Below are 16,903 nucleotides of genomic sequence, written 5' to 3' on the forward strand. Positions count from 1 at the left end.
AAATCTCCTGACCAGCAACTGACGTACAGGACTGGGAATTCAATTTGATGCCACAAGGCAGAGTAAACCTGTCTCGTGGTACAGTTGTGTGAGTGTATGTGTGTGTGTGTGTGTGTGTGTGTGTGTGTTTTAAAATTGGCTTGAAGCAAAAAGAAAGGCAAGAAAAAAGGTAAGCAATCCAAATCAAACACTTCTGGACATTTTTTAGGTGAGCAAGATGTCCTCCAAGATCTTGTATTTGCCCCCCCCCCACCGCCAAAATAATAATAATAATAATAATAAAACTTTGCCTAATTATGGTGGTGCAGAAACGTCCTAATTCCACCCAAAATCCTCTAACTCCTAGGCCTCATCCCTGCCTGACCTGACTTGGGCAGGATCCGCTACACTCAGCCTTCGGCCCTGCCCAATCGCCCCCGCTCCTCCCTCGGCACCGGCTTCGGCCCGCGTGGCCACTGCGCCTGCGCACAAAGGGCAATCGCGCCACCGCCTGTAGGGGCGGGGTCCGGAGCGGGGCGTTCTGCCGTGGGGAAGAGGAAGAGGAAGTTCGGGGAGGGTCCTAGCTGGGAGTGAACCGGAAGTGTAAACGCTCCCGTTTCTTCTCGGCGAGGCGGAACCTCCTCTGCTGGGCCCGGTGGCCGCAAAAGAACTTTCTCCCGCCCCAACGGTGGCCGCGGCCAACTGCCTCGCCCGCCTGGCAGCCTCACTCGCCTTCTCTTCTCCTCCTCTCCGGCTTCGGGCGGCCCGTCTCCTTCTCGTGCGGCGGTATCCGCTTGCTGCCGCCACCGCCTCCCTCTTCTGCTGCCCGGCCAAGCGGCCCGCCCCGCTGCTGTGATGTGCGACAAGGAGTTCATGTGGGCCCTGAAAAACGGAGACTTGGATGAGGTGAAGGACTATGTGGCCAAGGTAAGCGGGGTGGACATGAGGTTGAGGAATCCGATGGGCGCTGCGCTGGCGGGGGCGGCAGTGTCGCCGAGGAGCGTCCAGGCGGAGACAAGGGTCTGGGTAACTTGGTGGCCTGTGCCAGGTGACTGCTGCGTTGGTACAGTCAGTCTCTTGTCTTCATAACGCCTTGGAGGAGGGGAGGTGGCAACTGGCTCTGAGCCTCCGCTGAGCACTCATCATTTGAAAAGGGCCCTCTTCTACACCAGCGTTACTCAAATCTTTCTTTGAATGAAGTAATTCTCCATCTTGGACGTGCCCATTACTGTTAGTAACCTAGGTAATTGGGGTCATAGGAACCTTTTCTTTGACTTTGGGCCTGATAGGAATTTAAAGAACTCATTGACCGTGAAAAGGAGTACTGAAAATAGCAATAGTTAAAATTCTGAAACTTGGTATCACTTCACTGTGAAGTCTTAACTTTGGGTGTGGCCTTTTTCCTCTTCTCCCCCCCCCCCCGCCCCACACACGTGCCTCAGGTGGTAAGGTCATCAGTTGGCATCTGGAGTGTGGAGGAAATCTGAATAGTTTTTCAACAAGCACGTTAACTTTGGTTACTCCATCTTCCTCCTTGATTCGTCTGAAGTGCTTACTTTTGTAATAGTCGTGCACAGTATATTTTGGGGGGTAAGATCATGATTATGAAAGCCAAACTCAAAGCGAAGCCCAAGATGTCAAACTGAATCCACGTTGTGGTGGAGTGGTGAACTTTTTTAAGTTCCAAGCTAACCTGCCTTTGCATCCTGAAACTGCGCATTTTGTAATTATAAAAGAACTTAATGTGATTGGTGGATGATAATTTGTTAACCGTCTTCCAAAACAAAAGTGTAATTTTATGATATAAACAGAAAAAGTATCTTGTTCAACTTTATTTGGGTACAGGGGATTGAAGCCAGGGGCGCTTAACCTCTGAGTCACATCCCCCAGTCCCCCACCCTCTTCTTTCTTAAAATTTTATTCAGAAACAGGGTCTGGCTGTTTCTTAAGGCCTCACCAAGTTGCTGAGGCTGGCTTTGAACTCAAGAACCTCCTACCTCAATCTCTCCATCTGCTGGATTACAGGGGTGCATCACTGGGACCTGATCAACTTTAAAAGTGTGAGAACCAGGCCTAAGTTTCATTAGTATGACCACTGATATACTACTTTAGTGGTCTGTGTTAGGAAGTAAGCAAAACGGAGTTTCATAAAACTTGCCTGATTGTGCAAGGCAAATGCTGATGGTTTTTCCTCTGTTTAACTGCATTACAGTTTAGACTTTTTGCATGTATTTGATCTGCTTAATTGTTATTTGCAAAGCTGCTTTCTATTTACTGCTTTCATACCTAGAGGCAGGCTGAAATCTGAATTATTGCCTGTTTCAAAGTAAGGTTAAAAAAAGAGAAATTACTTGGAGCACTTCAGTCTATGAAAAATTTACCAGTGGTGGGACACTGTAGTACTTTGGTTTCCTGTCAGGGTGGAATCTAGGGTATTTGAAATACAGAAAGTTGATAAGTACTAACTGAATTTACAGCTACAGAAAATAACTCAGTTTATGTAGTGTCTTCCTGATTCACTTTACATCTTCCTTGTGAGTCTTGTGAAATAAGTCTATTAGCCCCATTTTACAGATAAAATTACTGAGTTAAAGGGTACTTACGAAAGGAATCCCGAATTATAGAGATCATGTATGATAAAACCAGAACTAAATTGCTGACTCCAGAACTGGTTCATACAGTCACGATCCAAACATAATTGTGACAGCATATAATACAAGCTTTCTAGTAGGACATCCCCAAGATCTATATTCAGGCAGATAAATTGTGCACTAAGAATGGTATCACACAAAAACTTTAATGTAAATATGTGACAATAAAAGTGAATGGATCTAACTTATTTCCAGGTCATTTTTAAAGTTAGGTTGTTGTGTTCAGCTTGACCTCCCCCCACCCACATTACCACTTAAACTGCCTGCTATCTTAATAAAAGAGATGTGCATGAGAGGGAGGATAGACATTCAAATAAATGTAAAAAAGCATTGAGAACTGGTTTATCCATAAAGGTTTGACTTTAATTTAATCCTATGAACAGATCATTGAGCTGTTTGCTTTCTTAGTGTTGTTCATCGAGAAGTGTAGGTCTTAATATCTTTTACTTTGTAAATAAGGAAAATTAATTTTAAAAACGTAACATTCTGGTTTTATACTGACTGAATTCCCTTAGTGTCAATTCACACTCAAGTTCTTATTGCATGGCATCTTCTACTCGGCAACCACCTTCTGTATTTAGTCATCAACTCACATTTTTCATCTAACAATTTGTGAACATTCATTATTTTCTTGGTTTATAGGATATACCTTTATCTAAGTGTGTATAAAGTATTAAAGAAACACCCAGACTGGGCTAGTTTTCATTATGAGTAGTGACTTTAAAATACTCTTGTAAGATCTTTTGCACTGTTAACATATGAGAACGAACTAAGTAGCATTTTAGTATGTTTCCTTTTTTTTATATAATACTTTGAAAATTCAGTAATTATACTTCCCTATCTGCTTCTGACTTTTCTACAGAACCTTGAAATATAGTCTTAATTGTTGATGTTGAGTGAGCTTTTGAACTCTTGACTTTAGAGTTCCAAAACCACTGAAAATTGCATGTTTCCAAATGAAAAAAGCAGAGTGTAGAGAAAAATGTATATTTTGCTATCTTAAATGTTTATCTATAACATTAAAATGACATCTGAAGCAATTTAAAGTTTTTGAACACTATGTTTTGCCTTCTCAGATGACCTAAAGGCCATGTTTAGTTAATTTATCTACTTTTATTGGACACCAAACACTACTAGACCTAGGCTGGGCCTAGTAGCTAAAAAAGTTGAGCTCAGTGCTCAGGGAAGTTAAACATCTATATTTAGTAGACTTATGTGAAAACACACTCAGGCTTTTTAAAGTAATATGCAAATTACAAGTAACATCTCACATAAAATTTGGTAGTCCAATTGGAAAACAAGAGAAAGACAGAAAGTAAAAATAGCCTGAACAGCTATAGTGGATACTCACAGCCCAGTTTTTGATCTACATGCTGCATCTGGGTGACAGCATTTTCTCCTCTGTCTTCTATTTCCGTCTTAATGTTAATTTCTCTCGCTGGAATTAATTTTGGCACTACCTGAATGCCAGGTTGCCTATTGGATACCTCTGTTCATATTCCAAATGAGCTTTTTTTCCTCTCGAAAACTTTCTATTGCTGTTGTCTCCCTTTTGACTTGTGACCTCATAAACCAACCATTCACCTAAACTAGAAATTAGGAGATTTCTCCAATTTCTGAGGATTGTCAAGACTACCTCTTCGTCTCTCTCATCTGCATCTCACTCTCCATTCTTAGCACTGCTATTTTAGGTCATTTGCTGCTTTCCAACCTGAATAGTATTTTCCTTGGTTATGGTCTCCCCTCCCCACATCTCCTTCCTGGTCAACTTATAGAGTTTACCTGGAGGAATCTCTTTATAATGTGAATCTAAGCACGTTATCTTTTTTATTCAATCTCCTTCTCTTAAGATATCCTCGTGATTCCCACTGCTAATTTAAAAAGGGCAAACTCCTCCTTGGCTTGGCATATTAGGCCAGTATGATCTGACCCAGGCCTGCCCTGTGCTCCAGAACTTACCATAGTATTTCTTACAGAAAGCAGGATTACTTTCCATGTACTCTCCATTCTCCTTGACCAAGTTGGCTCCACCTCAGTCCCTAGCCCCGAAGCTAGTGAACTCATTTATCTTCTTAGCATATCACCTCTTCCAGAAAAACATTTCAACTTCAAATGGAGCTTTGCTGTTTTTACTGTTCCACTTAACATTTTGCTGTGATTTTGCTTATATATATATATGTGTGTGTGTGTGTGTGTGTGTGTGTGTGTGTGTGTGTATATATATATATATATAATCTTTCATTAAGCTCTGAGATTCTGGATGGTAGATGCTGTACTTTTTTTCATCTTTGAATCTCCAATATAGTGTCATAAAACTTCACACAATAAAATTTTATATTCCTGGGAATTCTTTTCATTCTTCACAATGATTTCAATAAACTATGTAATAGTAATTACCATTGACTGGTTAATTTATGTTGTAAAAAGCACTCTGAAAGATATTTTACTTGTTTTCATTTGCTTATACCATAGGGTTTCAATATTAGCATTTTAAGAATGAGGAAATCAAAGCTTAGAGAAGTAATTTGACAAGGTCACACCCTAAGTAGCCTAACTGCGATTCAGACTCAAGGATGTCTGAGTTGAAAACCTATACGCACACACACACACTCACACACACTCTTGTTTAATTAACCACACTGGTCTGCTTTGAAATAAATTATCTAGTTTCTTGAAACAGTTTATAAGCACTTTAAGAAAAATAGGAGAGGGGCTTGCAAGAGGCAGGACAAATTAGTTCTGACTATGAAGACATAGAAAATAGCTTTTTTTTTTTAATTTTAAGTGTAACAATTTGGAAATAATTAGTACACAATCGTTTTCTGTAAACTCAAATTTTCACCAAAAGTTGTCTTTGCTCAAGGTGTGTCTATAAATAGAATGATTGATAGGTTGTGGGAACTTCTTCTGTACTTACAGTCATAATTTTACTTTATAATTTAGGTTCCTAATTGTAATCTTATACAGTCCAGAAAAGGTTAAAATTGTGACTCTTGGCCTTAGGACAAAACTAGTAACTACTGAGATTTCTATTCAGAGCAGTTTAAATTTGAGCATTTGTGGTGTATTTTATGTATTATTTCATTTACTTTTCACATAGACCCATGAATGTAATTAATAAGTTAACACCATTTTAGAGATGAAGAACTGAGGCAAAGATTTAATAACTTGCCCAAAGTCATTAAAGTTTTTGGGTGGTGAAACTGAGACTTGAACCCAGTTCCATGGGTGCTGAAGGAGCTTCAGAACTCCTTGTTATTAGCCACTTGACCCTTCACCTTCTCGGGGCACACTATATTGTATATAAAAATATTAAATATTAAAGAATTGGGGGGGATCATAATGATCCATTGAGACTGCTTAAAGATAAGCTCTCTGATATGAAGATCCGACACTTTTTCAGGTGAATGCTTCAGGTGATGAGTAGCGCCTTAAAATCTCTAGCAGGTCTGATATATGTACTCTCTTGTTTACATGTACTTCTGTTTCACTTGCTGTGAAATACTATACATCAGGTCTCTAACTTCCCTTTCTCTGTGGTTTCCTTTCCGTCTCCATCCCCCATTCTAATTACATCTGCCTTTGGCTCTCTGATAGGTTTAAAAAGCAACAATTGTGCACCATGTGAGAGAATAGGATCTCTTGAACCTGAGAAAGGTATCAGCTCTAATCTACAAATTTCTAGACTTATTTGGGTCATTTTTCGCTTTCCTAATATAATAGCCAATTTAGAAGAGAACTTGATTCAATCTGTCTTTTGATTGGCTTTAGGTTGCTTCCTGGTGTTTTGTTTGTTTTTTTGACTCAGTTGTTAACATTTATCACTTTGTACTGCTTTTCCTATAGCGGGGCTGGTGACTGAGTAAAAACTATTGAATAATATAAAAAAAGTTTCATTGCATATTCCTCCTACTTGTGATTTCTTCCTTTAATATGGAAAACTTACTAAGTGTCTTAGAGACAGAAAAGGGTACAGAAAACAAAAATTAGCCCATAATTCTACATCTAGATAACTTCTATTAACTTTAAGACATAGAATCTATTAATTCCAGTACAAATTGGAAAATGCAACAGTTAGGACAGAAAGGACCTTCTATCAAGAGACCCTGTGAACAAGGTAATTAATTTTGGAAAAACATTAAAAATTACTTACTCGTCCATTTTCTCCATTTAGATTTTATAGCCATACCTGCACTTTGTTTTATTTAAATTACTTAATTTATCTTAAAGAAGTATATTGAAATTTATTGATTACCCTTTTTTGAAATGGGGTACAATATTCCATTTTATGGGTATGTCATAATTTATTTCACTAATTCTTTATGATAAATATTTTGGTTCCAGTTTATTTTTGCAACTGAACAACCTTATAGTAGATCATCTTTGTGTGTGTGTGTGTGTGTGTGTGTGTATAAATACACACGCGCGTGCATATGTATGCACATGCACATATCTTGACAACTTTTGAGGATATATCTGTCATTGTTCTATGACAGTCTTGTGACATGGATATTGTGTCCATGTTACTTATTTTGAAGTAAAGCATGAAATAGGAATATAGTTTATGAAATTATATACCATTCTGTCTATAATATGGTAAGTGGCAAGGTATGTTAGCTATTAATGATAATAACTGTAAGTTTGTTTTGTTTAGGAGCAAGACTACTTAAAATGTAGTCCACCTCTCTTATAGATAGGGAAAAATTGGATGTTAAAGACCTTGACCAGAGTCATACTGCTAATTGAGGTTGGGACTTTATTTCACTTTTCCTGATCTTGAAATGGGTATTTTCTTTCCACCACACTATTGTTTTCTAATGAAGTGCTTTATTTACTCTCTCTTGGAATATTATTTTTCGCTCCACTCCATCTGCTTGTATCAGTCAACTTTTTCATTGCTATAATGAAATACCTGAAACACATTTAATATTAAGAAAAGAGGCTTATTTAGTTCACAGTTCTGGAAGTTCAAGGGCATGGAGCTGGCATTGACTGAGTTCTGGTGAGTGCCTTCTTGGCTGTCACATCATGGCATATTATTATAGCCTTTTTAATAACCCTGTCAGAGAACCACTTTAATGCCTTCCCAAGGGCAGCACCCTCAGTTGATCCAAGGCCCTCACTCTAAGCCCTGCCTCTTAAAAGTTCTGTTAGCTCCCACAACTCCACATTGAGAACCAAGCTTTCAGCACATGTACCTGTGGGGAACAAACCACATCCAAACCATAGCACTGCTTGTTTTTAAAGGTTTTGTTCATGGCTATTTGGTTTTGCATACCATTTCATAACCTCTCGTGCAGTTAATCCCTCATTTACGCCATTGTGGTATATAATACAGATCTTTTTAACTGCTTATTCTTTATTGTAGAGGTACATAAACTTCAGAGTTTATGAGCTCCTGATCTGAGAAGTCAGTGACTTGAATCTGAAAAACAGTGACTTGCTCTGTGGAATGTATCTTCAAGTTTAGAGCTTTCCAAAAGAGTTTTGTCTTAATGATTGGTTAAAGAACTATAGGTATAGGATCAATTATTACCATTTTTTGCTTCTTGACAACTCAGTGACTCTCCCCTAAAAAATAATCTGCAAGTCATGATTTAAGATTCAGTGTTCATAGGAGAGCATTTATCTTGTGGGATAAGATAAATGGCTTCCCAACAATTGAAGCCCCATCCTGTCCTTGAGTTCTCTACTATGAATCTTGATGAGATGCAGGACCTGGCTCCCACCACAACACAGCCAAGAAGAACAAATAAATTGCTTTCTCCTGCCAACACAGGAAATGGGCTCATAACCCAAATATGACCATTTGAATGCTTATGTCTGGAGCCAAGTACAAAGACTCAGGCACAGTAAAAGATGTATGGTAGCAATAAAACATCTGATATTCAAAAACAGTAGTGGAATGCCAGTTGTGAAATCTCTTCTATGCCCAGGTAGTTCTTTCTATGACAGGTTTTTGTTTCTTACTTTTAATTCTCTTTATTTCTTGCTCATTTCTTCAGCTTTCCCAGCAATTCTGGGAGCTACTTTTAGTATGTTTTAATGCATTACACTTCTTTTAATTAGTCTGAATTGGTTTCTGTTGCTTGCAATTAAATACCCCTTATTTATTTTTACCTGCCAGTCTTCCCGATATACCATGGATTTTTTTGAAGATAAAAATTATTTTTATATTCCAAATAATTATCACATTGCTTGTTATCAGCCTTATAATTTAGTTAAATCTGGGTTGGGTTGGTATTTGCAGAAATTAGTCCTTTGTTGTTTCCAAAGTTGCTTTACCATATACCTCTTTGTAACAGATGTTCTTAGTATAAATGATGTTCTTTCATTTCCTCTCTTAGAAATAGTTTTCAAATTCTTTGTTGTTTTAAACTTAGTGAACTCTGTCCAGCGTTTCTACATTATTGTACACGCCAGCTTCATCATTTTAGAATTTCAATTAAGAGATTTTAAAACCACACAGTCTAAAAGTAAAGATAGATTTTGTGCTATTGTCTATGAAGAGTAAGAACCATTAGTGCATTTTTTCTTGATATTAGTGAAAAATATATTAAAACCTATGCTTAAATGCCACATTACTTATAACAAATAAAAGCACGTGGCCCCTCTTTATCATTTGTTATTTTAAAGCTCTCTGTAAATTGCTTACTCTTTCGCCCTGCATTTCAGAGGAAAAGAGTTTTATTCCTGACCTTACCCACTTATTAATCTTGACCAAGATATTTAATTTTATCAAGCCTCAGCTTTCTCACCTATAAATGGATTATAATAATATCCAATTCATATATTTTGTAGTTTTAAGAGATAGTAAATGTAAATTCACAAAGTAATGCCTACACATTGCAACTGTGCAGTAGAAATTTTCTGTTTGTGGTGTTGTCTGTGTAGATCATTTCCTAAGTAAAAGTTCATAAGAGAAGCCAAGGCAGAATTTGGCAAATGGTTTTGTAAAGGACAAGCTAGTAAATATGAACATGAGCATGTTGCTAGTATTCTAATAAAACTTTATTTGCCAAGGCAGGGTTTGGCAAATGGTTTTGTAAAGGACAAGCTAGTAAATATAAATATGAGCATGTTGCTAGTATTCCAATAAAACTTTATTTACAAAACAGGCGGTAGTCTAAATGTGGCCCACTAGTCAGATTGTTCACCCCTTCAAAATATTGAAATTAGAAAAACTAATTTGTCTAATAAACTAAATTTTATTTCTTCAGCTTTTTGAGATCTAAAATTTAAATGTATAACACAATGTAAAAAGTGTTTTGGGGATGAGCATTTCAAAAAATCCAACTCAGAAATCCTTAGGTTGAAAGATGAATCTTAAAGAAAAGTGAGGGAAAGTCATGTGTAAATTCAGTAGAAGAGAAAGAGAACTTGAATGAAGTGCTCTAAAAGGAAAGTGCAGAACCTAGATTGTAAATGAGATCTAGAATTATTCTGAAAATTAGGGGTCATTGTTTGTAAATATACAAATAGGAACTAATTGATTCATAAACTAAAATGAAATTCTAAGGGTGTCCCATCAATCCCCAGTGCCACAAAAAAAAAAAAAATTATAGAAAGGAAATTCTGCAAAATCTTTTCAACTGCCAAAATGTTTACCAAAAATATTCCAGAATCTTTTCCCCAAGCCTGGTACCAGTTCTGTGAACTCACTTGATTTCTAGCTCCCAACAGTGAAAGAGGAGGATAGTTAGCACAGTTTTCACTGTTTTATGCATAATTCATTCAGCAGATATCATTTGAACATCTACAGTGCCTGGAATACACTAGGAACAGTACTTCTGAGGATGAGTTTTCTTTGGAAGTTCATTAAGAGTATGCAGGAAGGGCTGGGGATGTGGCTCAAGTGGTAGCGCGCTTGCCTGGCATGTGCAAGGCGCTGGGTTCAATCCTCAACACCACATAAAAATAAAATAAAGATGTTGTGTCCACCAAAAAATAAAAAATTTAAAAAGAGTATGCAGGAAAACAGCAAGATCGTTATGGATTCTGAATAAATTATTTTCCTTATTTAATACATGAATTATGGACAAAACTTAGAAAGCAACTAACTATACATTTTATTGAAAACTTACAAATATATAAAAAGAACAGAAAGAGCCAAGATAAATTCATATTTGATTCCAGTATAAAAGAGAATCAGCACTAAAGAACATCAAATTTGGAATTCAATAAGAATATATGTGCTTGGGGAAAATTTGGAAGCATGCATACCAAAATAATACCAGTGTCTATTTTAGAGTGGTAGGATTAAGAGTAAAAAATGTTTTCCTCTCTCTTCCAGCTTTTCATTTATAATGCAATTTAATATTATAGGAAAATTCTAATAATGATTAAATATTTTCAGTTTTTTCAATTCATAACATTGTTTTATTTGTCTTTTTGATTCTTTATAGTCTTATCTTAAATGTTACATCTCATCTGAAATACTCAATTACACTAAATATTAACAATGACATTTTAGGTGACTTGAATTTATATATAAATATAGCTTTCACTTCTGCACATTACACTATTATCCTATTAACCATTATTTTAAAGATTTTGTTATTTACAACTGATTACTCCCAGTAAATATTTTTCCCCCCTGGGCGGGGGTTGGGGGAGAATGTGGAAAGAGGAAAAAACAGATAATGGGAACAGAATGCCTTCTCTTTGAGAACACTCTGTTCCAGGTACAGTGTACATAATTATAATTTAATTCTTGACAACTGAGCAGGTAGGCTTTATTCCCATTTTGTAGTCAGGAAAATGGAAACTAAGTAATTTGCCTGAAGTCCTACAGCTAATGTAGTAGAAGGACAAGATTTTAACTCTGATCCAAAAGAGTATTCCTGTTCTCTTTTTGCATTGAAATATTTTAGAACTACAAAGAAAATTCATAGATGGAAAAAATTTGAAGATGAGGTGCTATAGTAGAACATTGTGATTGAACCAGCAAAAAATGGGAAGAACATATACATTTGAACTAATAGATAGAAATTGAAATTTTCAAAACTGAAAAGATGACTCTTTTCAGTTTTGAGGGTATATATATATATATTTTCAGTATAGAAGGTCTATACTTCTTTGCAAAATTAGTAAACACAGTGAGGAGCAAGCCATATCTTGCTAAAATTTTTATGAAGTCTTTTTTTAAAAAATGTGTCATCCTATTGGTAGAATAATATTTGTTTCAAGGCAGTAAATGAACTTGCCTTTAGTTTGTTTTCTAAAAATACAGGGTACCAAAAACAGTGAAGCAATTATGTCAGAAATACAGGGTATGAAAAAAATATATTCGGGTTATCATTCTGTATCATGGTTACAGAAAAACATTCTTAAGAAACCTTAACACTCTTCTCACTCAATAGATTTGTAACATTATACCTTGAAATTTAAGAGACTGAATTTTTATCTTCTTTCTCCTCTGTTGTCTACCCCCCACCTTGCCCCCTTTTTATCCCTTCCTCTCACATTACAGGTTTATTTAGAAATATAGCTTTTTGGACATAAGCATTGAATCAAGATACTTGATATTTCCCAGCTTCATAAGATTTTAAGAATAAATTCCAACTATGGAGCCATGAATTCATGTCTTATAAACGAAGCTACTTTCTGATCATATCAGGTTTTTTTCTGCAAACTTGAGTACCACCTTAATGTTTTGAAAGAAGTTTCTTAATTTTGGTAATCTTTCTTAATATAAATATATGCATTTAATTATTAAAATTTTTATTTTATACCACAAATAAAAACTTTTCTTAAATACCATGATTTCAATTAGAAATAGAGAAAATTTCTCTTCCAAAGAAGAAATTAACCTATTCACATTTATTGTCACAATATATCATAAAAATTAAGTGTGCATTTACCTAGTAAATCAGCTTTATAAAACTACAAAATCAAATTTTCCATAATTTAAATGATTTTAACAGTTATTTTGAGGGAAAAAAATCCTTTAAGTTATTTCAAGGTAAGGTTTGAGGCCTTAACTATCACAAGTTACATATTAAACATTTTTTTTTTGTTGTTGGTCAGAAAGGTAAATACTTCAGATATTTTATTAGTTAAAAACATTTGTCAAGTTATGTATTTCATTTGCACTTAAATTTTTTTCTGGTTCACATTTTTTTTTTCATCCCATTAGTTCTATGTGATACTGGTAAGTATTAAAAATTAAAATGAACTTGTAATTGGAATATATATTTCCAGAATCTTAAATAGCTTTACGATAACAATTTTTTACAGATAAAATCTATGATTTAGTTTTATTTTATAATTACCATTCTTAAACAAGATTTACATCTGTTTTATTTCTGTAAACAGTTTCTTTTCCTGCAAGAAAATTTTCTTTTCTGCATTCTCTGTCATTAAATTGTACTTTGTAATAATTTCTCAGAGAAAATATCCCCCTCAGAACATGTCTGAGGTAACTGATGTGTTAGATTACAAATGGTAATCATTCACTTTGGTCAGGATCTCCCTACTGTGGATTTTAACAAGTAATAAAGAACTATTCTTTAAAACATTTAAATTATTTCAAGAGGATACATTATGTATTTATTTAATCTTGAGATTTGTTATCATTTATTGTTTTGAGATGAGTTTTTAACATGGAGAGTTTGATGTATTTGGTTGGTGTACCCATTAACTTTTTAGAAAATATGTAGAGTAAGAAAGCAAGTTGACTTTATATTTTCCAAACCGCCCCCACTGAGCTACATCCCCAGCATTTTTTTTTTTTTTTTTTTTAATTTTAAGACCAGGTCTTGCTAAGTTGCGAAGGGCCTCACAAGTTGCTGAGGCTAACCTCGAACTTGGAATCCTGTGACTCAGCCTCCTGAGTCTCTGAAATTATAGGCATGTGCCACCATACTTGTCTTGACCTTCTTCCTTTTTTGTTGTGTCATCTATTTTCCTGTACTTTGTAAAATTCCAGATAAGTATTACCACCTTTTTTGTTTGCTTTGCCCCTAATTGGTAGATTTTACATTTGAATTCATTGCTATGCTGCAATTTATAATTTTAGTACTATTTTATACAATGTTATCACCAATAAATAATACATGATTCTTCTTTGCCGAGTTACATCCTGAGTAAGGACTTTTGAGGATGAGAAAAGGGAGAAGGAACATACAAAAAGAGAGAGATAGGAAAAGAGGGACCATAGCATTCATTTTAAAAAGATCTGTCATTTAAAAAAATACTAAACACTCCATTAGGGAATTCTGCATTCCAGGGACAGGTAGGTAAAACTTAACTGACCTATCAAAGACAGACTGTATATACAATAGTGTTCCATAAGATTATGCCACCTATTGTATAAAATCTGAACTCTTCTTAAAAGAGAAGGAACAAATACTGAGTTTTGAAGCAGCATGGTGGTATAGAAAGAGAAAGAGTGTAGAACTCTACCGTTACGGAGTCACCTCTTTTCAGCTTTAGATTTTTCATGTATTAGAAGTTCTCTATCCTATTAGGTTAGTTTGAAGATTAGAAATAATGCATATAGCACAGTACTAAATACATAGTAGCTGGTCAGTAGAAAAAATTAATTATTGTTGTAAAAATCTCTTAATCCTCAATGAATGGAAACTACGTTTTGAGGGCTTAAGTTCATTTTCTGACCCTATATCTCATCCATTACTAAGATTAAGTCATGGTCTTTTGATAAGTATTTGTATAGTCCTGGGGTTTTTTTATAGCACTTACATTTTGAAATTATATATTTCATTGTATGGTTATTTTATTAATATCTCCTACACATGCACTTGATGTTAAGGTAAGCTCTATGCAGTTGGAAGCCATGTTTGATTTTGCTCACCATTGTCTTTCCAGCACCAAGTTCAGTGTCTGCTGTCCAATGGGACTTTAGTAAAAGTTGAAAGAATGAAATGAATTTTATTTTGTTGAATTCCTAATAGCTAATACTTGTGATAATGATAGCTGCCTCCATCAAAAAATAGCATTGCTTTCTTTATAGAATTAAAGGGCATATTATATGAAATGTACAGAATCTCAGTACCTGAACTTCTTTTGTGGTCACATTCACATTATATTTTTTTAATTCCTTAGAGATGAAGGGGCACAGTAATATATTTCATTACATTTAGTATTATTAATTGTGTATTGTTTTCAGTTTAACTAATCATGATTTGAATTACTACAATTCTGTATGTTAACATGCAAAATTTCATTTTAGGTTTTTATTTCACTTTGTAATAAAGATAATTGTTTCATGAAACTTAAGCCTAAATTTAAGAAAGTAAAATTGTTCTTCATTTTCTTTCTTCGATCTTCTATCGGAATAAACGTTTTCATTTGGCTTCTTATAAGGGAGAAGACGTCAATCGGACACTAGAAGGTGGAAGGAAGCCTCTTCATTATGCAGCAGATTGTGGACAGCTTGAAATCCTGGAATTTCTGCTGCTGAAAGGAGCAGATATTAATGTATGTAAAGAGTATACATTAATACATAACATATATAACGTATATTGTTCTAGGAAAAATTTTTACATATAATTTGGGTTTTCTATAGATTTGTAAAATAGTTGCCCACAGAAACCTCTTCTAATAATACTGCTGAATTTTTTATGCCAAATTTCCTGTAACTTCAAAATATAGTTGGAATTTTTAAAAAGTAAGCCAAACAAACTGACTTTTTTAAGCTAATAAACTAAGGATTCATGTTTCCCCCTTGGCTGTTGCTTTTAAGTTCTAAATCTTGAGGAGTTAGCACTGTCTATACGTAGCAAATGCTGTCATGTAGTAGAACATAGGACTCTGTAGTCATAGTCTACATTTAAACGGGATTGTGGGGCAAAGGTCAGTAATCAAGTAATCAGACAGAAGCAGTCATCTCTGGACTCTAGCCTGTTATAACTTCTGCATTTCAGACTTTAAGAAAGTTGTTTAAGTAACCATAATAGGAAGTAAGATGAGATTTTCACATTTCAGGGAAAGTGCTATGGTCTATTCATCTCTTCCTTCCTGGACCACATTGGCATTTCTACAGTAGTAGGAAACTTAGGCTCACAGAGGCTAAGTAACTAATCACACACAGTAAGTGGCAGATGTAAGATTTGAGCTGAGGTAAGAGCCCACTCCTTTGACTATGCAAACTTCCAAAGCTACTTGTTACCATTCTAAGAGACTAAAAACTTATTCTGTGGAGGCAAATGACTGTTTATTAATCATGAATATTCTCAAGAATTCCCTGCCTCAGATGTAGAAAGAAGAAATGAAAAGAGGATAAGGTTCTTTCTTTATTTGTCATTTCATAGGCTCCAGATAAACATCATATCACCCCTCTTCTGTCTGCTGTCTATGAGGGTCATGTTTCCTGTGTGAAATTGCTTCTCTCAAAGGTGAGGTTATTTGCTCATTTTTATTCAATTTTCCCCCATTACTGTGCAACTATTTAAGCTAAGTATTTAATTGTTAATTTCTTAATTTCATATGCCTACAGGATAGAAAACTTGAGGTAGTATCCAAAATTGAGATCTACAATGGTTTTACTCAAAATAATTGGTCCACAAACTGTTTTCAGTTCCTGGTGGGCATGTGGGAAAGGAGCTTGGACTAGTCTCTTCCTCAAGAAAATCTTATAAAAAAGTTAGCTGAAATAAGCACATTATACTTAGGGATGTAGAAAATATCATGGATAAGTAACAGTTTATGGCCTGGCACTGGATCACAGACCACACTTTGAGTAGCACTGGTTTGATATTAAGTTTCAGTTTCCATAGTCCATACTAAGCAAGATCATTAGAGGCATTTTGCTGTAAGTAAGGACACTCTAAGTCATCTCGTTGCTTGATATGATTGAGATAGTGGTAAATCTGGAGATTTCCAATGGTTTTTTTTGTTTTGTTTTTTGTGTTTGCTATTAATATTAATGGCTTCCAGAATCCATCCTTAGGAAGTAACCAATTAGTAGCAGACATTCTAGCTATATTAGATGTTGGAAGGTAAGAAATATTTATAAAATAAGACACCAATATTAATTCCAAGCTTGCCATTCTATGACCATTCTCTGAAAAATGCTATTCATAATATACTCATTTGGGATCTTAGAATAAGACCTGCTTAAAAAAAAAAAAGTAAGGAAGAATAGAAATTAAATGAATAAATGTATATAAAGCATTTTCCAGAGTGCCTGACACCAAATAAGTGCTCAATAAATAGTAGCTTTTATTATAACTAAGACTGAAAGAGGATTTTGTGTTCCTTTCAATAAGGTATGAAGAGAATTGGGAAAGAGGTGGCACTTTTATTTCTAA

General features: G+C 35.2%; 1 protein-coding gene across 1 annotated transcript in view; it reads left to right on the forward strand.

The window, feature by feature from the left end:
• Window positions 1-550: 550 nt before the first annotated feature.
• Mtpn (myotrophin) overlaps window positions 551-16,903 on the forward strand; it is a 34,986-nt gene continuing 18,633 nt past the window's right edge. The window contains exons 1-3 of the mRNA XM_026398567.2: window positions 551-906; window positions 14,958-15,071; window positions 15,905-15,988. Coding sequence (XP_026254352.1) covers window positions 835-906; window positions 14,958-15,071; window positions 15,905-15,988 — 270 coding nt within the window. The 5' untranslated portion in view covers window positions 551-834. The remainder of the gene's footprint in view (window positions 907-14,957; window positions 15,072-15,904; window positions 15,989-16,903) is intronic.

This window comes from Urocitellus parryii, chromosome 3, assembly GCF_045843805.1.
Source record: "Urocitellus parryii isolate mUroPar1 chromosome 3, mUroPar1.hap1, whole genome shotgun sequence".
In the NCBI taxonomy this organism is placed as follows: domain Eukaryota; kingdom Metazoa; phylum Chordata; class Mammalia; order Rodentia; family Sciuridae; genus Urocitellus; species Urocitellus parryii.